The sequence below is a fragment of the Mastomys coucha genome, unplaced genomic scaffold (assembly GCF_008632895.1).
Source record: "Mastomys coucha isolate ucsf_1 unplaced genomic scaffold, UCSF_Mcou_1 pScaffold5, whole genome shotgun sequence".
NCBI lineage: Eukaryota > Metazoa > Chordata > Mammalia > Rodentia > Muridae > Mastomys > Mastomys coucha.
Genome location: NW_022196911.1, coordinates 64,296,838 through 64,319,471, shown reverse-complemented (window position 1 = coordinate 64,319,471; position 22,634 = coordinate 64,296,838). Strand labels below are relative to the sequence as shown.

Here is a 22,634-nt window from a genome sequence, read left to right as displayed (position 1 = left end):
AGGGCCTCCTGTGCTGCAGTGCCCAACCCCCTCCCAGCAGAAGCCCCAGGATAAGTTCTGTCATCCGAGGTGTTAGTTCCCAGCTGTCTGGGGGAGGTGAAGGAGCAGGGGAGTACGTGCTGGGCCCAGAATTCGCTCTGGGCTGCCTCCAGCTTCTAGGAGCAGCCATTAGCAGGGTCTTTGTGAGGCTGGGCTCCTGAGAAGAGCAGCTTTGGTGGTGGTGGAAGGTTCAGATCAGCTGTGAGGCTCTTGTTTTCGGTCTCTGAGACCACTTTACTTTCCAATCAGAGAGCAAAGATGCCAAATCCCATTATTTCACGTTCAAATGCCTCAGTGTCTGGATAGGAAACATCATTGAGAGGGAGGAAAGAGAAACTCTGAGCAGAGAAACTCTGAGCACACACACACACACACACACACACACACACATACGCGCACACACACGCACACACCACCCGCCCCTGCAGGTAAGATTTCAGACTCTGGTTTAGGGATGATACCCATGTTGCCTAGCCAAACGCAGAGGTTATGTATGGGAGAGACAGAGTCCTAGACAAATCTGGAGAGGCGAGGCCTTGGCACGTTGCTGGGAAAGTTGTTCTTCCCGGTGGATTCTGGGAACAGCAACGGCAGGGTGAAAATGAAGGTGCATGTAGAGGGTGGGAAGGACCCAGTAGGATTGTCACTGCACAGCACAGCCCACCTCAGCAGCAGTGTTAAGAAAGTCTAAGTTTAGGTCATTGCTGGAGGAGGGAGGAGACTGCAGTGGGATGACCAAGTTCACCTGGAAATGTGTAAGAGAATGTTTTACACAAACAGGTAGAACGGAGACTTAGAACAGACTTGCACTGAAGAAAACACAGCATCTGTTCACTGTGATGCTTTCCACCATTGCAGGGAATTGGTGGTTGACTCTCCAGACCCAGTTCCTGAGGGAGGCCCCTTTTAGGCTTAGTGGTGCCTGTTCCTAATCCCTGCGCTTGGAAGACGAAAGCAGGAGAATCTGGAGTTTAAGACCAGTCTGCTAAAGGAGACATTGTCTCAAAACAAGCCAGAAGGCTGGTGCACGGAGGTCAGCACTTAAGAATATTACTGCTCACGGGCAGTGGTGGCGCATGCCTTTAATCCCAGCACTTGGGAGGCAGAGGCAGGTGGATTTCTGAGTTCAAGGCCAGCCTGGTCTACAGAGTGAGTTCCAGGACAGTCGAGGCTACACAGAGAAACCCTGTCTCAAAGAGAGAGAGAGAGAGAGAGAAAGAGAGAGAGAGAATATTACTGCTCTTCCAGAAAACCCTGCTCCATTTTCCAGCACCCGTATGGCAGCTTGAAGCCATCTGTAGCTCCAGTCCTGGGGGAATCTCACCCACTCTGGGCCCTCAGGACTCCACTGTGCACAGGCATATATGTACACAAAAATCCTAGACTCATAAAAATAGATAATTAACAACAAAAGAGGGTTAACAATCAAAACCCCACAAAAAACGCAAAAATATGCAGGAGGGAGGGCCCAAGGCTGCATCGGAGATGCTCACTCCTTCAGGGTTCTGAGGTCAGCATACCTCACTCTTTAAGGAAAGCTTGCTTGCTCCGCGTTTCCCTTCTCACAGGACTCCTGGTTTAGAAGTTGGGGTGGAAGTGGGGCTGGATCTTTCCCACACTGACTCATGAGCTCTTTCCATCCTCATGAGTCAAACCCTGTGAAAGCAGTCATTAGTTCTGGGACCTTGTTTGACCCTCAACACAGCTCTCATCAACTTGTAGCTTGTTTCCAGTGTCCTGCTGTTGCATGCTGTGCCCTCAGGATGTTGGTAGCATGTGACATATTGATACATTTGGGCTAAGCTTAAAAGCAGTGCTTTGGCCAGACAGTGGTGGTGCACGCCTTTAATCCCAGCACTTGGGAGGCAGAGGCAGGTGGATTTCTGAGTTCGAGGCCAGCCTGGTCTACAGAGTGAGTTCCAGGACAGCCAGGGCTATACAGAGAAACCCTGTCTCAAAAAAAAAAAAAAAAGAAAAAGAAAAAAAAAGCAGTGCTTTGATGGGGTCTTTTTGACTTTCATTTGTTTCACCTGTTAACTTTGTTTGTTTGTTTGTTTGTTTGTTTGTTTGTTTGTTTCACCTTTAGGAAGGTTTGGTTTTGGCTCTTATGTTTGCGACGTTGAGGATAGAAATTGGGATCTTGTGCATTTTAAGCAAAACTCTACCATAGGATGTTGTTCTCCATACCTAATGGTATTTCTTTGCCAGTTCCTTTTTGTAGTCAAAGATAACATATGCAGATAAAAGTCACATCTTGGGGCTGGAGCTGTGGTGCCTGCTGTTCTTCCAGAGGCGTTCCGTTCCCAGCCACCACATCAGTTACGCCACAATCACCTGTAACTGCAGCTCCAGGAAAGCTGAAGCCCTTTCCTAGCACATGCACACAGATAAAGAAATAATAAAAGTCATATCTTGTTTGTTTTAAAAATTGCATTTATTACCAGGCAGTGGTGGCACACACCCTTATTCCCAGCCTCAGGAGGCAGAGGCAAGTGGATCACTGTTTGAGGTCTGGTCTACAGAGCAAGTTCCAGGACAGCCAGGGCTACACAGAGAAACCCTGTCTTGAAAAACCAGGGGGAAAATGCATTTATTTATTGGGGGATCACACATGTCCATAATGGATAACTGGTAAGAGGTTTTTCTTTCCTTCCACTGTGTCAAAGAAGACCAAACTCAGGTCATCAAGCTCGGCAGCAGGTCCTGATGAGTCATCTCACGGGGCCTCTTCTTTGTCGAGACAAGATCTCATTGTATAGTTCAGGGTTTATAAGCCTATGCCATGGCACCGGGTTGTTTTAAGTGGTATCTGCTTCATTTGTGTAGTTTCCCCTACCCAAGTACAAGGCAGACAAATGGATAATGAGTGATCCGAACAGTGGTCCTCAATGCCTGCCTCGATGGCGGCATAGAGGGGTTTTGCCAGAGCTGGAGAGCTTGTCCTGTCATTGGGCTGGCCAGTTCAGCTACCACCCAGAACCAGATTCAGGGCTCTGAATTGGCCTGCCCCAAATCTATATTATCTGTGAACAGTTGGGATGTGTGAAAGGCCCAGTCCTGCTGATCCAAAGCTGTCCCCATGACACCGGGCAGGACCAGGAAGAGGCCTCCAACCCGACCAATGACTCATTGCAATGAACATTTCCAAGTGGAGATGTGTGGACGGAGCGATAGATTGTAGGACACTGCAACACGATACAGCGTCTACGATGAGATGTTTCCTGAGCTTTGTTTTGCTGTGGTTGTTTGTTTGTGTGTGTTTTACTTGGGGGGGGGTGTGCAGGGGCGAAGGATAGATATGAGGGAATGGGGAGATGAGTGGGACTGGGGTGCATGGTGTGTAAATCACAAAGAAAATCAATAAAAGTTTTTTTAAAAGTTAATTTTTTTCAGTGATAGAAATAGAGTTTATTAAGAAAAAAGGCACATCTGAGAGTGGACGTGAGCTAGTGACCTGGAAAGACAGACACTTAAGTTATTTATTTTATTTTATCTTTTATTACAATGTATTTATTGTATTTGTGGGGGAGGCAGTCAGAAGACAGCTTGCTGGGCATTATTAGTTTCTCCTTCCGCCATGCTGGGAACAGGGACTGAAACCAGGCTGTCAGGTTTGGCAGCATGCAGAATCAGCTCACCAGCCCTCTGCTTTCAGTTTTTAAAGTTACTTAAGACCTGGGGTGGTGGTGTGGACTTGTCTCCCAGCGCCGGGGAGGCAGAAACACTCAAACCTCTGTGAGAGCCAGAGCTGCAAAGTGAGACCCTGTCTCAAAATAAAATACAATAAAGAGTTATTTGGGCTGAGCCATAGCTCAATGGTAGAGTGCTTGAGTGGTATGGTCAAGCGTTTCAGCCCCCACCGTTTTTTTCACTGGGCACAGTGGCACACACCTTTCATCCTAACACTCAAGTCTGAGAAAGATTGCCATGAGTCTGACACCGGCCAGGCTACACAAATTAATTAACACACACATTTGTGTGCAGAATATCGGCACTTCCAAAAAGCATATAGTTCTAAAGACAGCTGCTCTTCTCCTATCCAGGATGCTCTGCCCCTCAGCAGCCGACCCACCAGTGCCCACTCCTTCCAGATATGCTCCTTCCTTGTTCATTCTAATGAACAATCTACACATGCTGCTCCGCACTTTACTTTTTCCACTTAACATAACTTGGACATTGTTCCATTATATGCAGGGTACACAACTCGAATCTTTATGATTGTGGAGAAACCTGATGTATGGATATAAATGGCTTAATCAATCCACTGTAGGTGGTCATTTTAGGTTGTTGGTGACCTTCTGTCAACCTAAGCAAAGATATAAAAAAATATTCTAGCCGGAAGTGGTGGCACATGCCTTTAATCCCAGCATTTGGGAGGCAGAGGCAGGAGGATTACTGAGTTCGAGGCCAGCCTGGTCTACAGAGTGAGTTCCAGGACAGCCAGGACTATATAGAGAAACCCTGTCTCAAAAAATCCAAAAAGAAAAAAAAAAAGAATATTCTACACATTCCCATTTTACCCTTATGCAAATGTGTAGAATTAATTCCTGAATATGAAAATCCTACTTCAAAGCCAGGCACAGTAAAACACGCCTTTAATCTCAGCACTCTGGAGGCGAGGGCAGGCAGACCTCTGTGAGTTCGAGGCCAGCCTAGTCTACAGAGTGAGTTCCAGGACAGCCAGGGCTACACAAAGAATCCCTGTCTTGAAAACACCAAAAAGAAAGAAAATCAAACCATACAAGGATCTGGACCAAGTGGGAAACCTATAATCCCAGGAACTCAGGAAGCTGAGGCAGGGGAATTACACATTATGGCCTTTCTAGACTGCAGAATAAATTAAAGCTCAGCCTGGGAAACCCAATGTATCAAGCTGAAAAAATAAAATACATTGAAAAGATGGAGCTGTAACTCATTGGTAGAGAGCCTGCCTAGCTCTGATGGGCAGAGATTTAGCCCTAGTTTCGAGCTAAGGATTTAACAAGTCTGGAGGTCTGAAGAGATGACTCAGTGAACTGCTCTTCCAGAGGTCCTGAGTTCAATTCCCAGCAACCATATGGTGGCTCACAACCATCTGTAATGGGATCTGATGCCCTCTTCTGGTGTGTCTGAAAATAGCTACAGTGTACATAAAATAAATAAACTAAGTAAAAACAAAAAACAAAAAAACAAAACAAATCCTAAGCCAAATGCTACTTGTGATTCTGATGGGTACTTCCAAATTGCTAGCTACGGGTGTGCTACCAAGTTTTCTTCCCACCCAGCAAACAGGTAAGGCAGGTTTCCCCACATCTCCAACATGCTATGAAACGTTTCCGCCATTATTAGTAAGCTGGCTCAGTGGTTGAGTGTCTGCTGTTGTTCTAGAGGACCCAGACTGGGTTTCCAGTCCCTACCAACCAAAGTTCACAACTTCTATCACCAGCTCCAGAGGGTTCAGCGCCCCCTTCTGACTCTCTCAGGCATCTGCATGCATGTCGTTTGGACACACAGACATTAAAAACAAATAAATCTTTAAAACAAATTAATTAATTAACTATACACAATTTTCATTTCTTTTGTGGTGGTGACATGAGGCCTCTTCATATGTGCAATATTTCTTTTAACTCCTAACCTGTGAAATGCCTATAAAATTATTGTATGATTTTAAGTTGTTTGTACTTTTCTTACAGACTTACAGATTTTTATGTCAAAATTAACTTTTTCTCTATAAAATGACTTACAAATACTTTCTCAAGTTATCATCTTTTTGTTTGTTTGGTTTTTGTTTTGTTTTGTTTTGAGACAGGGTTTCTCTGTGTAGCCCTGGCTGTCCTGGAACTCACTCTGTAGACCAGGCTGGCCTGGAACTCAGAAATCCGCCTGCCTCTGCCTCCCAAGTGCTGGGATTAAAGGCATGTGCCACCACTGCTTGGTTAGATATCATTTTTTTTAAAGTTTTTTATTTATTATTATATATAAGTACACTGTAGCTTGTAGCTATCTTTAGATACACTAGAAGAGGGCATCAGATCTCATTACAGATGGTTGTGAGCCACCATGTGGTTGCTGGAATTTGAACTCAGGACCTCTGGAAGAACAGTCAGTGCTCTTTTTTTTTTTTTTTTTTTTTTTTCGAGACAGGGTTTCTCTGTGTAGCCCTGGCTGTCCTGGAGCTCACTCTGTAGACCAGGCTGGCCTCGAACTCAGAAATCCACCTGCCTCTGCCTCCCAAGTGCTGGGCTTAAAGGCGTGCGCCACCACGCCCGGCCAGTCAGTGCTCTTAACCACTGAACCACCTTACCAGCCCAAGATATCATCTTTTGATTCCTACTTTTCTCTATTTTTTACTATGCACATATTTTGTTATTTGTTTGCTTGTTTCTATTGACAAATGTCACCTAGTCACTGGTTTCAAACTGGAAATCCCCCTGCTTCAGTTTCCAGCATGCACTGCCAGCCCTAACTACTGATGTCTTGGACAAAAGATTAAACTCAGAATCTAGTGTGTCCTAGGCAAGCCCTCTGCCATTGTACCCCATCCCAACATTCATCATAAACATTTAAATGTGCCAGTATTCTTTTATGGCTTCTATGTTTCTTATCATAAACGTAAGCTATGTGTTTATATGTAAATATATAATCTACTCAAAATTTATTTTTAAAATTACCCAGACTTGAGTATGGCAGCACACCCCTGTAATCTCAGATATTCAGGAGGCAGGGGATTGCTCTAGTTTGCTTTCTGTTCCTGTGACAAAACACTAAAACCAGTAAACAGTAAAACCAGCCTGTGAAGAAAGAGTTTATGACAGCTCACAGGCTTCAGTTCATTCTTGAGGAAAACCAAGGTAGGAGGAATTCAAGGTAAGAACTGAAGCAGAGACCACGAGGAGCAAGGGGCTGCTGCCCATTGGCTTGTTTCCTTATGTCACGCTCAGCCAGTGTTCCTTTTTTTTTTGAGACATGGTTTCTCTGTATAACCCTGGCTGTCCTGGAACTCACTCTGTACACCAGGCTGGCCTCGAACTCAGAAATCTGCCTGCCTCCGCCTCCCACATGCTGGGATTAAAGGCGTGCACCACCACTGCCAGGCTTCAGCAAGTGTTCTTATACAGCCTATGCTCATTTGCCCAGGGTGGCATTGCCTACAGTGGCTAGGTGCTCCTATGTCAATTAGCAGTTAAGGAAATGCTGCACAGGCATGCCCGAAGGCCCACAGGCAAATCTGATGGAGGCGATTCTTCACTTGGGGCTTCCTCTTCCCTGGTGACTCTAGACTTAGGTTAACAGCTGGAGCTACTCTGACAGGGATCATGGCCTAGGCTACAGAGCAAAATCCTGTTTCACAGCGGCAAAGACAATTCTAAGGGCTCAGCAGTTAACTGGAGTTCAGTTCCTAGCACCCACATCTGCCAGTTCCCAAGCACCTGTGACTCAAGCTCCAGGAGATCCAGTGCCTTTGGCCTCTGTGAGCACCTGCACTCACATGTACACACTCATACGCAGATACATACAAATAATTAAAAGTAAATCTTAAAAAGAGAACTAGAGGGCTAGAAAGATGGCTACGTGTAAGAGCAACAACAAACGCTCTTCCAGAGGTCATGAGTTCAATTCCCAGCAACCACATGGTGACTCACAACCATCTGTAATGGGATCTGATGCCCTCTTCTGCTGTGTCTGAAGACAGCTACAGTGTTCTCATTTATTTATTTTTGACGTAGGGTTTCCCTATGAAGCTCAGGCTGGTCTTGAACCTGGCATCCTCTTACCTCAGCCTCCCGAGTTCTACTGAGAAAAAAGCTTGCTCTCTGTAGCAGTGAGAAGGAAGGGCCCACTGTGAAAGCTGCCAAGTTGCTCTGATGTGTTGCATGACAACAGAAGCCATAGTTAAAATGAAGGTTAAGGCTTTACATAGCAGTGTTAGGAGCACTGAGAAAGATGGATAAAAGGATTTACAGCTGGCTGTTCAAAAACCATGCCACACAGATAGAGGGCAAGAGTCAGGACAGCAGGGCAGCTGTCCTTCCCCACCACAGAGCATGGAGGAAATTATGTAAGACACTATTGACCTTCCATTTACCCTTACATCTAATGCAGCTGTTTGGTTTTGGTTTTTCGAGACAGGAGTTCCCTGTGTAGCCCAGGCTGTCCTAGAACTCTCTCTGTAAATGAGGCTGGCCCATAACTCTGAGATCTGCTTCTTCTGCCTCCTGAGTGCTGGAATCAAGGCATGTGTCCCCTCTACCCACTTTAATGCAGCTAATTGTAGCAGGTTAAAACCTAAAGAGGACTTCTGAGAAGCTTCTGCCGAGGAGACCACCTCAGACTGCCTTACAAACAAGGAGCTAGGTATGAGGTAACTAAAAAAGACTGCAGCCACACCCTGGTGACCCTGTTAGCACTAACTCTTTGCTGCAGCAGTAAAGCTACAAGCTGATCATATGGATGCAAGAACAAAGACAGCATAATATAATTAACAGCACTTGCGACACCTGCAAGGTCAGAGGGTAAGAATACTGGCCAAGTGACTGTCAGCCATCAAAGAGTCCAGGTCAAAGTTGGAGTGAGAGATGGTTCTCTCCTTCCACAATGTGGGTCCCAGGTGGTCAGGAAAGCGCTTCTCTATGCTAAGTCATATCACCAGCCCTGAGGCAGGAGGATTGAAAGTTCTATGCCAAGTTGGCTATATAGCTGGGCTGTCTTGAAAGAACAACTATCGGGCAGTGGTGGCACGTCTTTAATCCCAGCACTTGGAAGGCAGAGCCAGGTGGATTTCTGAGTTTGAGGCCAGCTTGGTCTACAGAGTGAGTTCCAGGACAGCCAGGGCTACACGAAGAAACCCTGTCTCAAAAAACAAAAAAGGAGAAGAAGAAGAAGAAGAAGAAGAAGAAGAAGAAGAAGAAGAAGAAGAAGAAGAAGAAAGAATGGGGTGTAGACAGAAGGGTCCAGGAGTCTGAAAGAAGATAGAAAGAAAGCTCAATTGTTTTTCTCTCTTCAACTCTGACATAGGGCTTTAAGTTTTGTTTGTTTGATTTTGTTTCCACGGTGGATATGTGAGTTCATCTCTGGGTGTTGAAGTAACAAGAACCAGTTTCTCACTCCCAGAGAACTCAGTGCTCTTCCTCTGAGGCCGTGACCTTGAACCCAGCTTTCTTAGTCCCACTGAGCATGGTGTGCTAGGACTAGACATGACTGGAGGCTGGGCACACTGGTCACACTGACATACACAGAAAAAGCGATCATTCTAAGAATTTGTTTTGGGTGGGTTCTTGTAACCCAAAGTCTCCCCTCTTTTTTATTCTGTTTAAAACTATATCAAAGCATTCTATTACAGGTTGTTTAATATGTAAATTAGTGTTATTCATAAAACAAGAGCATTCTTACTTAAAATTAAAATCTTTTTTAAAAACTCAGTTCATTATTTTCAACCAGGATTAGTCAGCATTCTCTGTTTTTTTTTTCTTTTGTTTTTTTTTCTATGTTGTTTGTTTATTTGTTTGTTTTGGTTTTTTTGAGACAGGGTTTCTCTGTGTAGCCCTGGCTGTCCTGGAACTCACTCTGTAGACCAGGCCGACCTCAAACTCAGAAATCGGCCTGCCTCTGCCTCCCAAGCGCTGGGATTAAAGGCGTGTGCCACCACTGCCTGGTGAAAGGATTATTTTTACTTGAGAGGTTTGAATCCATGCTCACTTGGCCTGGCTGCCCTGAGCCTGTGACGGCAAAGTACATCATGTTTGCTGTGTGCAGAGAGGCGGGAGCCTGGTGTATGAATGTCCCCTCAAGGATGTGTTCTCTGTGACATCGTTTCTAGCTTTCTTCCACTAGGCTCCACCTCCTGAGGGCTCCCAGTGGCACCACAGGCCCATGACCAAGGCTGTAGTGCCTAGCTTTACTGTTGTTGGTGGTGGTTTCTTTGTGTGGCTCTGGCTGTTCTGGAACCCACTCTGTAGACCAGGCTGGCTTCCTGAGTGCTGGGATTAAAGACATGCACCACCACCTGGCCCCCGGTTTGTTTTTATTATTATTATTATTATTATTATTATTATTATTATTATTATTATTATTATTTATTGAGACAGGGTCTCCTATAACCCAGGCTGGCCTCAAACTCCCTATGTAGAAGATATTACGATATTACTCTGGTCCTCCTGCTTCCATCTCTCATGTTCTAGGATTATAGACATTTAGGACCACCATGCCTATTTTTATTTTATTTTTATTTTATTTTATTTTTTGGTTTTTCAAGACAGGGTTTCTCCATATAGTCCTGGCTGTCCTGGAACTCACTCTGTAGACCAGGCTGTTCTCGAACTCAGAAATCCGCCTGCCTCTGCCTCCCGAGTGCTGGGATTAAAGGCGTGCACCACCACTTCCCGGCACCATGCCTATTTTAACTAAAAAAATAATATTATTGGGGGATGGAGAAATGACTCAGTGGTTAAGAGCACTCGCTGTTCTTTCAGGAGACCCAAATTAGATTCCGAGCACCCATGCTAGGTGGCTCATAACTGCTTATAACTCTTGCTAAGTGGATCTAATGCCTCTGACCTATGAGGGCATCTCCACTCAAGTGCACACACGCAGACACATACAAATAATTAAAATTAAGAAAAACAAATATTTAAGGTTATTATTATTTTCTTGCATGTTTGAGGTTTGAGACAGGGTCTCACTCTGTACTCTAGGCTGGTCTTGAACTCAAGTAATCCTCCTGCCTCAGTCTCCTGAGCCCTGAGATCAGAGGTCTGAGGTAGCAGAGCAGCCTCACAGGTTGATATATTTCAAATGTCCCAGAGGCCATGTATTAAAGCAGGGCTTCCTGAACTTACTCCAGAAAATGTAAAGAGACACTACCCTGGTACATAGGTTTATAAAATAGTTACACTAATTAAACATTTCCTGATAATCAAAAATTAATGATCAAAGCCACATATGATCATGTATCAAAAGCAGTATGTTTTTTCTTTTTTTCTTTTTCTTTTCTTTTCTTTCTTTCTTTCTTTCTTTCTTTTTTTTTTTTTTTTTTTTTTTTTTTTTTTTTTGTCTTAAGGCGTTTTATTGTAGGAAAGAGAGAGAGAGAAGATAGAAAAGTAGAGGCCAGCCATGGCCATGTGGAGAGAGCGGGAGGGGAGGGAGAGAGGGAGCAAGAGGTGAGAGTAAAGACAAGAAGAGCAAGAGGTTGAGAAGTACTTTTTTTTCCCTTTGATTTTTTTCAAGACAGGGTTTCTCTGTGTAGCCCTGGCTGTCCTAGATCTCGCTCTATAGACCAGGTTGGCCTTAAACTCACAGATATCTAGCTGCTTCTGTATCCTGAGTGCTGGGATTAAAGGTATATGCCATCACACCTCGCTCCAACTTGTTTTTTAAAATAACATCCTTAGTATCTGTTAAACTCTACTTATTTAGTTATCTTTCTAGATTTTGGTGTGTGCCCATTAGCTTACCTAGTAGTGAAATTGTACTTCACTGTGTGCATTTTGGTTTTGTTTTTCTTTTACACTTTTATTGCATTTATTACATTTTATTCATGTATTTGTGTGTGGATGTACCATTGCACACATCTGACAACACATGTGGAGGTCAGAGGTCAGACTTGGCTCACTCTTTCCTATTCGGTTTCAGACCCAGGCCTCAACAGCTGAGGTGCATATTTTATATACCAGCATCCCTCAGTCCCTACCTGCTATCGAGTATGGCTGGTATACCCTGACCTCCTCCCTGAACTCTCAGCCCAGGATGCTCCAGTGTCTCCCCGCACTTCTCTCTCCCGTGTGTACACGTGCTCTTCCTTTCTCTCTTTCTTTCTTTCTCTCTTTCCTTCTTTCTCCCTTTCTTTCTTTCTTTTTTTTTTTTTTTTGGTTTTTAGAGACAGGGTTTCTCTGTGTAGTCCTGGCTGTCCTGGAACTCACTCTGTAGACCAGGCTGGCCTCGAACTCAGAAATTGGCCTGCCTCTGCCTCCTAAGTGCTGGGATTAAAGGCGTGCGCCTCCACCACCCGGCCTCTTTCTTTCTTTTTTTAAAAGATTTATTTATTTTATATATGTGAGTACACCGTAGCTGTCTTCAGACACACCAGAAGAGGGCATCAGGACCCATTACAGATGGTTGTGAGCCACCATGTGGTTGCTGGGAATTGAACTCAGGACCTCTGAAGCGCTGAGCCATCTATTTCTCCAGCCCATCTTTCTTTCTCTCTACTTCTCTGTCTGCATGGCGATTTCCCTGGCCTTGTTCCTTGGGACAGGTGAACCTACTTGAGAAACCTGCCTTTATTCTTTAGTTTGGCTTGAATTGGCTTATTTTGTTGGAGTTACAATCCTATCACTTCCTTTATGTGGATCCTAGCAATCAAACTCAGGTCATAAGGTTTGGCTGAAAGTGCCTTTAACCACTGAACCATCTTACCACCCCTACCTGTCTTTTATGTTTTAAAAAAAATCTATCTATTTTTGAGACAGGGTTTCTTTATGTAATCCAGCTGTCCTGGAGCTTGCTATGTAGATCAGGATGGATTCCAACTCACAGAGATCCTCCTGCCTCTGCCTCCCAAGTACTGGGACTAAAGGCATGTACTACCATTTCTGGTCATTTTTATTTTTTTATTTTTGTTTTTGATTTTGTTTTTTTGAGACAGGGTTTCTCTGTAGAGAGCCATGTGCCCTGGCTATCCTGGAACTCACTCTGTAGACCAGGCTTGCCTCGAACCCAAAAATCTGCCTGCCTCTGCCTCCCAAGTGCTGGGATTAAAGGTGTGTGCCACCACCACCCGGCTTTATTTTTTTTTTAAAGGTCTATTTATTTTTATTTATATGAATGCCCTGTAGCTGTCTTCAGACACCCACCAGAAAAGGGTGTTAGATCTCATTACAGATGGTTGTGAGCCACCATGTGGTTGCTGGGATTTGAACTCAGTACCTTTGGAAGAGCAGTGACCTTAACCACTGAGCCATCTCTCTAGCCCCATTTTTACTTTTTTAAATTATGTGTCTGTGTCTGTGTGTCCGTGACTGTGTGTGTGTCTGTGTGTGTCTGTATGTGTCTGTGTGTGTCTGTGTCTCTGTGTGTGTCTGAGTGTGTCTGTCTCTGTGTGTGTCTGAGTGTGTGTGTCTGTGTGTGTGTCCACAGTGCAGGTGCACATGGAGACCAGAGGTGTCATGTCCCCCTGTAGCTGGAGTTATAGCTTGCTTTGAGCTCCATAATGTGGGTGCTGGAACCTAGAACCTGAGTCCTCTGCAAGGGCTGCACCCGCTTTTACCCTCTGAGCCATCTTTCTAAAACACTTCTTCCCCATTGCTTTAACTAGTTTATTTTACAGCATTTTTTTTTAAAATCAGAGCCTGTAGCGATTTGAATAGGAATGGACCCCATAGACTCATGTATGTGAATGCTTGGTCCATAGGGAGTGATACTATTAGGAGGTGTGGCCTTGTCAGAGGAAGGGTGTCATGGTGAGGGAGGGCTCTGAGCTCTTAGAAGGTCAAGTCTGACCAGTGTGTGTCAGTCCCTTTCTGCTGCCTGAGGATCCAGATGTAAGGATGTGAGGATCTCAGCTCCTTCTCCAGCATCATGCCTGCCCACATGCACTGTGCTTCTCACCATGACGATAATGGACTAAACCTCTGAAGCTGGAACCCAGCCCCAATTAAATGTTTTTCTTTTTAAGAGTTGCCATGGTCATGGTGTCTCTTCACAACAATAAAACCCTTAGAGCTTAAGCTTCTCTTTCTCAAATATACAGCACAAGTCCTGGCTTGCCAAGGTTTATGGTTGAATTAATCACTGGAGCAGGGGAGACTGGATGCAATCATTGGCCAGGTTTAGCCTGCCTGGTTACCCCTGAGGCAAAAAGAAAATTAGGAAGGAGTTAGTGCCAACCTCTTACTGAGCATAAAGACTAAGAATGGGGCAAATGGACGAGGATGGATGCTGAACAGGTGAAAACAACACATGCCCTCGTGATCCAAGTCAACTCGTGGAAAGGGTCCTGAGGAGACGGCAGAGGAGATGGCAGAGACCTGGGATTCTATTCCCCTCTACCCCATCCCCACGAGGACCATCTCTATCTTCCTTAAAATCCCACCAGAGTGTCTGGTAACTGACATTAACCAATCTGGTCCTTTCATAGGTGGCTGGAGCACGCTCTTCCACATCCCATAAAAGTATTTATTACCAAGATATAGCAAGTTCAATAAAAGCCAGTCAACTGCTCCTCAAGCTGCATGATGCCCAGCCCCCAGCGTTGCAGGAAATACACCCATCACAGACCTAACACCCTCACTGAAGGTAACTACACTGAAGGGTAACTACAGGTCTAGAATGAAAGGGCAGGAGAAGAACACTCAGGACTCAGAGCCAGTTTTGAGTGTTCAAGCTGCAAGCTTTGTTCCTCCAAGTATGAAGAGGGTCTCTAAAACAGCCCTGAAATCTATAGCTGGACATGTTGGCACACAGCCTTAATCCCACCATGCAAGAGGCAGAGGCAGGCAGATCTGTAAGTTCAAGGCCAGCCCAATCTATACAGCAAGTTCTGGGACAGCTAGGGCTACTTAACAGAGAGATCCTGCTTGAAAAGAACCGAACATAAACAAGTCATCCTCAGAGATGGAAAGCGACGAGTTTGCAAGTATTGAGGATGGGACTGAGGCAGAGGGAGGGTGAGTGACTTTGGTCACAGTTATAGAAAACCCAAAAGCATCTAGTTGGTGTTTAAAGACTACAGAGGTGACGGGGTGGGAGGCTAAGAATATCTATCTTTCAGTTGGGAGAGAATGCTTGCCTAGTGTGCACATGACCTTAAGTTTCATCCCCAGCACCACAAAAACTGAGTGTGGTTAAAACAATCCTTCATGGAACCCCAACCCTTGGGAGACAGAGATAGGAGGATCAGATGTTCAAGGTCATCCTCGGCTACATAGCAAGGTCCAGGCAGTGTGGGATACAGGAGACCTTGTATGAAGGGGAGGGCTAGAGTTATGACTCAGAGGATAAAGATGCCTGCTCCCAAGGCTAACAACCCAGTGGATGAAGAGCAGCAACTCGGGTAGGTTGTCTTCTGAAGTCCACACGCATGTGATTACACATACATACAAGCATATAAAATAAAATATTAACAAAATGTAATTAAAAGTAGTGGTGGCAGTGGTGGAACTGGAAATGCTATGATGTCTAGAGTTCAATCCTCGGCCCTGCTGGGGGAGGAAGAGGAAGAGGACGAAGAGGAAGAGGAAGAAGAGGAGAACAAGGAGATAGTAATCGCTAACATTTATTTAATGGGCAAGCAAAAGAGAGCCAGCCCAGTACTATGTCCCCAGCGATTGCCACACGTACATTTTATTACTTTAAATATAGGACATTGAGACAGGCAGTGGTGGCACACGCCTTTAACCCCAGCACTCGGGAGGCAGAGGCTGGTGGATTTCTACAGAGTGAGTTCCAGGACAGCCAGGGCTACACAGAGAAGCCCTGTCTCGAAAAACCAAAAAAATAAAAATAAAAATAAAAAATATATATATACACAAACATACATACATATGTATATATACATATATGTGTATATATACATACATACATATATGTAAATATATATATGTATATATATGACAGTGAAGTGATAGCTCAGCTCAGTGTTTGTCTTGTATGCCTGAATTTGAGCTCTAGCACCTACAAATCCAGGTATGGGCATGGGGCAAATACTTGTAACCCTGGCACAGAGCAAGTACCAATTAGAGACCCTGTCTTGAAACAAAAACAATATAGCCAAGATGGATGGCTCCCGAGGAATAATATTTGTGACTGACGCACATGTGCATGCAGCCACATACTCATGTAGCCCTCCACAAACAAACATGCACACAATATTTATTGAATGAATTTGAAAGGCAGCCAGCCGAGTGGAGGACGAACCAGGGAAACCATTGTTCCTCAGCCAACTGAGAGACAGATTTTAAAAGAGGAGAGTGCTCAACATAACACACAGAGAAGAGAGCTAAAGCCACACAAGTCACTCTGGGTTTGGCTACAAGAAGTAATTGGTAATGAGAATTTTCTTGGAATGCTTGGACAGTGTGTCTCCGGGAAAGTATGTGCTTATGTATATAAGTTTATTATATATTTTATTGCACAATACAAATACTAGTATATTATTCCTGTGGGGGCAGTACCTACAGTCATGCTAGCTAAATCACTGTTGCTGAGTATTTTATGTGTATGATTATTTACCTGCATGCATAGCTGTGCTCTGAGTGCATGCCAGGTACCATGGTGGAGAGAACAGAGCATTGGATCCCTTGGAACAGGAGTTAGCTGCCATGTGGGTGCTGGGATTCGAACCTGGATCCTCATAATCATTGCACTATCTCTCCAGCCCCCTACCAGATTTTTCTTCTTCTTCTTCTTCTTCTCCTTCTCCTTCTCTTCCTCCTCCTCCTCCTCCTCCTCCTCCTCTTCCTCCTCCTCTTCCTCCTCCTCCTCTTCTTCCTCCTCCTCCTCCTTCTCCTCCTTCTTCTTCTTCTTTCAAGACAGGGTTTCTCTGTGTAGCCCTGGCTGTCCTGGAACTCACTCTGTAGTCCAGGCTGGCCTCGAACTCAGAAATCCACCTGTGCCTCCCAAGTGCTGGGATTAAAGGCGTGTGCCACTACAATCCAGCTCCCCTACCAGATTCTTTAATGTAAACTCTACTCTTTTGCATTTTTGTTTTATTATGCAGTACTAGCTATCCTAGAATGTGTTCGCTGTATACCAGGCTGGACTCAAATTAAAAAATCCGCCTGCCTCTCACTCTTGAGTGCAGCTAATCTCTTTAAAATTTATGAAAATTTGAGATGGTTTTGGTGCACACCTTTAATCTTAGCACTTGTGAGGCAGAGGCAGGTGGATTTCTATAAGTTTGTAGGCCACTCTGGTCTACAGAGCTAGTTCCAGGACAGCCAAGATTACACAGTGAAAACTCTGTCTTGAAAAACAGAACAAAAATTATTAGCTACTTTTATGTATTTGTATGAGTAAGACAAAAACCATGAAGGTAAGTGTTTCTGGGTTACCTGAATGTCTGCTTGCTGAGTGGATTCTGCCAGTGACAATGTGATACAGTTCCAGCACTCTCAGGACTAGTCTGCACTGATGTGACCTTTGCCTGTTCTCTTTCCTCCTTTCTTCCTTTCTCTTCTCTCTCTCTCTTTCTTTCTCTTTTTGAAAAGGAACCACGCTGGGATTAAAGATGTGCACCCTCCTGCCAGACTGCTGTTACCTTCTTACATTTTTTATTTATTTTATTTTTTTTAGGGGAGCCAGCTCATGTTTGTGGTTTAAAAAAGAAATTATTAGCTGCATGGTGGTGGCGCACGCCTTTAGTCCCCGCACTTGGGAGGCAGAGGCAGGCGGGTTTCTGAGTTCAAGGCCAGCCTGGTCTACAGAGTGAGTTCCAGGACAGCCAGGGCTATACAAAGAAACCCTGTTTCGAAAAACAAAAACATAAACAAAAAAACCCCAAATTTATTTATTTAATGTGTGCTCTTCTGCATATATATCTGCCTGCCTGAAGAGGGCATCAGATCCCCCTATAGATAGCTGTGAGCCAGCATGTGGTTGCTGGGAATTGAACTCATGACTCTGGAAGAGCAGCCAGTACTCTTAGCTGCTGAGCCATCTCACCAGTCCTAATTGTGATATTTTTATTTTTTATTTTTATTTATTTATTTATTTTTGTTGTTGTTTCAAGACAGGGTTTCTCTGTGTAGTCCTGGCTGTCCTGGAACTCACTCTGTAGCCCAGGCTGGCCTCGAACTCAGAAATCCACCTGCCTCTGCCTCCCAAGTGCTGGGATTACAGGCGTATGCCACCACCGCCCGGCTTGTGATATTTTTAACTGTCCAAGTTTTTTGACATCTACCCTCCCACCCCATGTGTATGTAGTGTCTTAAAATTACAGAGAAATGTCACTGAAAGGTATGGAATGCTTCAGGAATGTGTCACCCTTACACAGAGAGTCACTGTGCAGAGGCCACGGTGATCCTCTGTGTCCTCCCAGTTTGGTATATGTGCTGCTGAAGTGAGCATGGATGTGTATGTAAAACCCTACAGCCAGTGTATACACAACCTTGTGAAACAGGAACCCATGAACTGTCAGAGGTAGGGTGTGCCGGGCTGACAACCAGGGGGAGGCTGTGCTGTAAAGAAGGTTGTAGGAGCTTCACATTCAGCTCTCTTACATTCACTGCTTCATAAAATTGTTTTGAGAAACCTTTGGGAGACTTGCCTACAGTAAGGAGCAGAGGATAATGCTAAGCACTGGGCAGACAGAACTCTTTCAAGCCTGCGGCTGCTTGGGGAATTTCTCAGGCTGTGCTCAGCCTCCTTCCTGAGCTGCTCGACTACACCTCTTCACAGAGTTGCTGCTGGAGGAACCATCAGGGGACCTCAAGAGCTGGGCCAGCTTGTCCATCCCTACAAGGGACAGCAAGTTCCTATTGTTCTGTTGGTGTAAAGAGTCTTACTAGGCAGCCCTGGCTGGCTGGAAATGCACTGTTGTAGACCAGGCTGGCCTTGAACTCCGTGGCTCCGCTCCTGCTTCTGCATGCTGAGTGCTGGGGTTGTGGGCATGATCACCATTCTTGGCTGCTTTAAGTTTCTGATGCTGAGGATTTTACCCAGGGCCTCAAGGCATAGCAAGTATGCACTTACCGGTGAGCTAGCTGTAATCTCCAATGTAAATATAACCTACTTAATTGCAAGTTCACACTGTTTAATTTAAATAAGAGTTATGTTTGGCAGCCTGTCAGTAAAGATCCAGGGGAAAAGTGCTTTTTTCCAAGTTCAGTAAGACACATGCAAAGGTGTGGGTGTGGGCCTCTCACAGAGCTGTACAGCAATAGCTGAGACATATGTAACATTTTGGTGGCTCTGAAACTCCTAAATCATTTTTTGTAGCATGTACCACAATATACAGGATTAAATAAGTCTAGGTCTACTGGGAAACTTGTCTCTGTATGCCCAAAGCTAAGTATAAGTCATACCACATCTATTTTCTCAGTACTGTTAACAGGGCTTTGCCTATGGTAAGGTCATTAAATTAAATTAAGGTGTCATCAGAAAGCATCTAAAACAACTCCTGGTAAGCACGAAGAGGGGACATGGGTGCTTTCCAGGAGCTGGATAAACAACCAACAGCCAGTGTATCATCTTGAAGGCATTTCTAGCTAAAGAAATGAGATCTGAGCAATGAGATCGTCATATACGCGACTACTAAAAGCACCTTAAAGCTAAGGCTCTGGGCAGTGTTAGAACAAACTATAAAAAGCACACAGTCTGGCTGTAAGAGTCTACCAATCAGCACATCGAAAATAAGTGTGATCGTCAGGGAATCAGATAGGAGCAATCAGGATGTTGTCAGGTCCTGATTACACGGAAATGCTAATCAGCAGATCATGCGAGCTCCAATCATCATGTTCTACTGCCCTCCGAAAGGAGGAACAGGTAAGGATTAACCTCCTGACGATAAAGGACAAAGACAGCCTATTCCTAATTAAGTAAAGACATTTCCTATTAAAGGAAGGGTGAGAATATGACACTTTAGCACGAACCCAGTGACTTGGAGTTCTTGCAATCCAAGAATAATATCTACTTGTAAGTTGCTTGAAATATTTCATTTTCCATTCGGCGTAAAAAGGGAGAAACAATATTATCCCAGAATGCTCCGCTCACATGCGGCAAATTAGAAGCTTAATGTGAGGTGCTTATTTACATATCCCCACCCACTCACTTCCGCCTATCGTATACCGTAAAAACCCAAATAAAAGCATCATTTCGATCCCACGTACACACGGCAAGAAAAAAGCCTTTATTTATATAAGCCTCTTGGCTCATCCAATGGTCTTCTGAAAAATAGTATAAGCCTTGCTTTTATTATAAAACGAATTTTATTACAAAACTCTAATAAGATTACAATCTAAGATTTGAGAGATCTTATCCCAACACTGCCCTCCTCTGCTTAGACGCAGTTAGGAGAAGCAAAGGACTAGGGCGAGAGAAAACTGAAGCCTTTGCCTCTCTTCTTCCAGCGACGGGAGGAAGCTCACGTTTCCAGCCTTGGTCCCTACATCCGGGTTGTGATTAGAAGGGTTTCTTTTTCAGCCCAAAGACAGCGACGAATAATGCAGTTTCAGTGACAGCTGGGAAGGCGCTGTGAAAAGTAGGGGGTGGGTTTAGAGCCCCTTTCAACCCAAACACTCGAGTCTCTAAACCTTATATGCGAGTGGTTTAGGGGATGGGTATGACCCTTTAAAACTCTACCAATTTCACATGTGCAGGAGAGGTCTGGGGGTGGAGGGGACCTTCAGATTTGGGATAGAATTTCCACCACCCCCCATTCCAAAATATTGGGTGCTATGGCACCTGCAGAAGGTAAAAATGTACCAGTACGTGGTACATTCCCATCGCTCGAATATGAAGAAGGATAGGGCCACAGACGCGCTACAATGGGCTGCAATGGCTTTAAAACACAGCAGAGTCAAGGAAAGCAATACTAAGTGATGGCCCCTTTGGAACCTGGACTTGGGTTCGGCTTGTCCCCTTCCCTTAAGACAAGCACCAGAGTTGGCAGCCATGCCTTCTGAATTTGTGGACAGTTATGTGTAAGAAGCCAGAGCCATGTTTGCTTTGATAGGATCTCTCCCTGTACACTTGTAGGAAGGTTAATGTTAAGTATGCCCTAGACCACACAAGAATACCTACAGGCCTGATACACTGTGGGAATTTCTCCGGTGCCCTGGTCCTCCTTGTCCACAATTCAAGAATCAAGAGCTACCTTTTTTTTTTTTTTTTTGGTTTTTCAAGACACGGTTTCTCCGTGTAGCCCTGGCTGTCCTGGAACTCACTCTGTAGACCAGGTTGGCCTCGAACTCAGAAATCCACCTGCCTCTGCCTCCCAAGTGCTGGGATTAAAGGCATGCACCACCACCACCTGGCTAAGAGCTACCTTTCTAAAAAACAAAACAAAACAGGGCCCCTCTATATAGTCCTGGCTGATTTGGAACTCACTACATAGACCAAGCTGGCTTTGAACTTAGAAATTCACCTGCTCCTACCTCCCTAGTGCTAGGATTAAAGGGTTGCAGTACCACACCTGAGCATCAAGAACCTTCCTATGTGCTTCATTTTCTTGGTCCCTTCTGAGTTCCCATCGTACTTTGCATTTTACACACTCCTATAAGCATATTGTTTATCACACTGATTGACAGATGTTCATCTGCCTCCTCTTTGAAAGGGATAAAATGGTTCTACTCCTATCCGGGGATCGCCAGAACCTGGCTCACATCAGAATTTAACGAAAATGTTTCAAGTCTATTAATTCACCAACACTGTCTATAAACCTCTCACCTAGATAGATTCGGTTTGCCACGTAGGGCAGAGACGTGTGCCCCAAAGGCCTACAGAGGTGGAAAGAGTAGTGGCAGAGATGAGTCACATAGGGACGCTGGCCAGGCAGAAAGGATACAGAGGAGGCTCTGGGTGCTATTGAACATGGAGACTCCTGAGAGGAAGCCAGCCAGCTCCACTGCAAAGAGGCCCAGGGTGAGACAGAGCGCAGCTACCAGCCTGCAGAGAGAAAGGGGGTTGGACCAGGGTTTCTAGATTCCGTTGAAAGACCCTGGCACTCTCACCCCGCCCCATGAGCTCACTGGTTGTCCTGCTTCTCATATTCCTCGGGGGTGAACTTGAGAGGCAGGCAAGCCTGGATGTTGCTTTCCTGGTGAGCCAGACAGAAAGAAATGTCAAAAGAAGGGTGGAGTTGCGGGGACTGGTTGGGGAGGGGCCGGGGAACCGGAGCAACGGACCCTGTGTGGGTCTGTGGGAGTGGACTGAGCTGAGCTAGGTCCACTCGGAGAAGAGAAGTGGAGGGACGGGAGGGCACGCGCGCGTGCGCCCAGTCCGCGTCTTACCCGGGACCAGAACAAAGTGATGACAACCACCAGATGAGCCAAGAGCGTCAGGAACCGAGAGGGCACGAGCCCGGAGATCCGACCCATGGCCTCGGGGGCTCAGAGCGGAGGCCGTGGTTTTTGAGGTTGGAAGTCTGAGGTGGGTCACTCATCAAGTCTCCCAGAGCAAGAAGGTCAGGCCTCTCTACTTCAGCCTCCTTCCCGCGCGCTCAGGCGCCGCCCGGTTGCCATGGTAACTGCGTCCGTCGGCTCCGCGCAGCTGCTGCTGGAAGTCTCGCGATAGAGCTGCTCCCTCTGCCGAGGTCTAGAGGCCCGGTGGGTACCGGAGCCCATGCTCACCTCCTGGTGCCCGCGTAAGGGACTCAAGAGGATGCACCCGGAACCACCAAATCCTTCCTTCTCCCGTGCTTCCCACTCACTCACTGCCTTGGGCGCTAGGAATTGAGGGAACAAACGAGGAGAGGCTGATGCACCGAGCTTGTCCCACAGTCGCGCCAAGCTCCCCAGCCCCTGGTTGTCAGAGGACTCCCCCTCCCTCCCTAGACCAGAACTTTGCCGAAGAATGACTCTAATGTCGCTCTAAATAACTTGTCTCAGTTTCGTGAGAGATTTGCCGAATGCATTAATGGGAAGCCTTGGGATGGTTAGAATAGGAGGTGGGTGAGGTGACTGCCT

The 22,634-nt window shown here is 45.5% G+C and overlaps 1 protein-coding gene and 1 non-coding gene across 3 annotated transcripts; both read right to left on the bottom strand.

Annotated features, from left to right (window-relative positions):
• Positions 1–19,381: 19,381 nt before the first annotated feature.
• On the bottom strand, positions 19,382–19,516 carry LOC116079390. The gene has a single exon (XR_004113947.1). It is a non-coding gene; the product is annotated as a U8 small nucleolar RNA (small nucleolar RNA).
• Positions 19,517–19,835: 319 nt separating this feature from the next.
• On the bottom strand, positions 19,836–22,223 carry Tmem107 (transmembrane protein 107). Of its 2 annotated transcripts, XM_031353848.1 has the most exons (5): positions 21,960–22,218; positions 21,699–21,766; positions 21,515–21,615; positions 20,413–20,509; positions 19,836–20,200 (listed from the first exon to the last, which is right to left on the bottom strand). In XM_031353848.1, the coding sequence occupies exons 1-5, from the start codon at positions 22,044–22,046 to the stop codon at positions 20,131–20,133; spliced, it is 423 nt and encodes a 140-aa protein (XP_031209708.1). In that variant the 5' UTR covers positions 22,047–22,218; the 3' UTR covers positions 19,836–20,130. The 2 variants fall into 2 exon arrangements, with proteins under 2 accessions (XP_031209708.1, XP_031209707.1); XM_031353847.1 differs by having other exon boundaries at positions 19,836–20,509; positions 21,960–22,223.
• Positions 22,224–22,634: the final 411 nt, after the last annotated feature.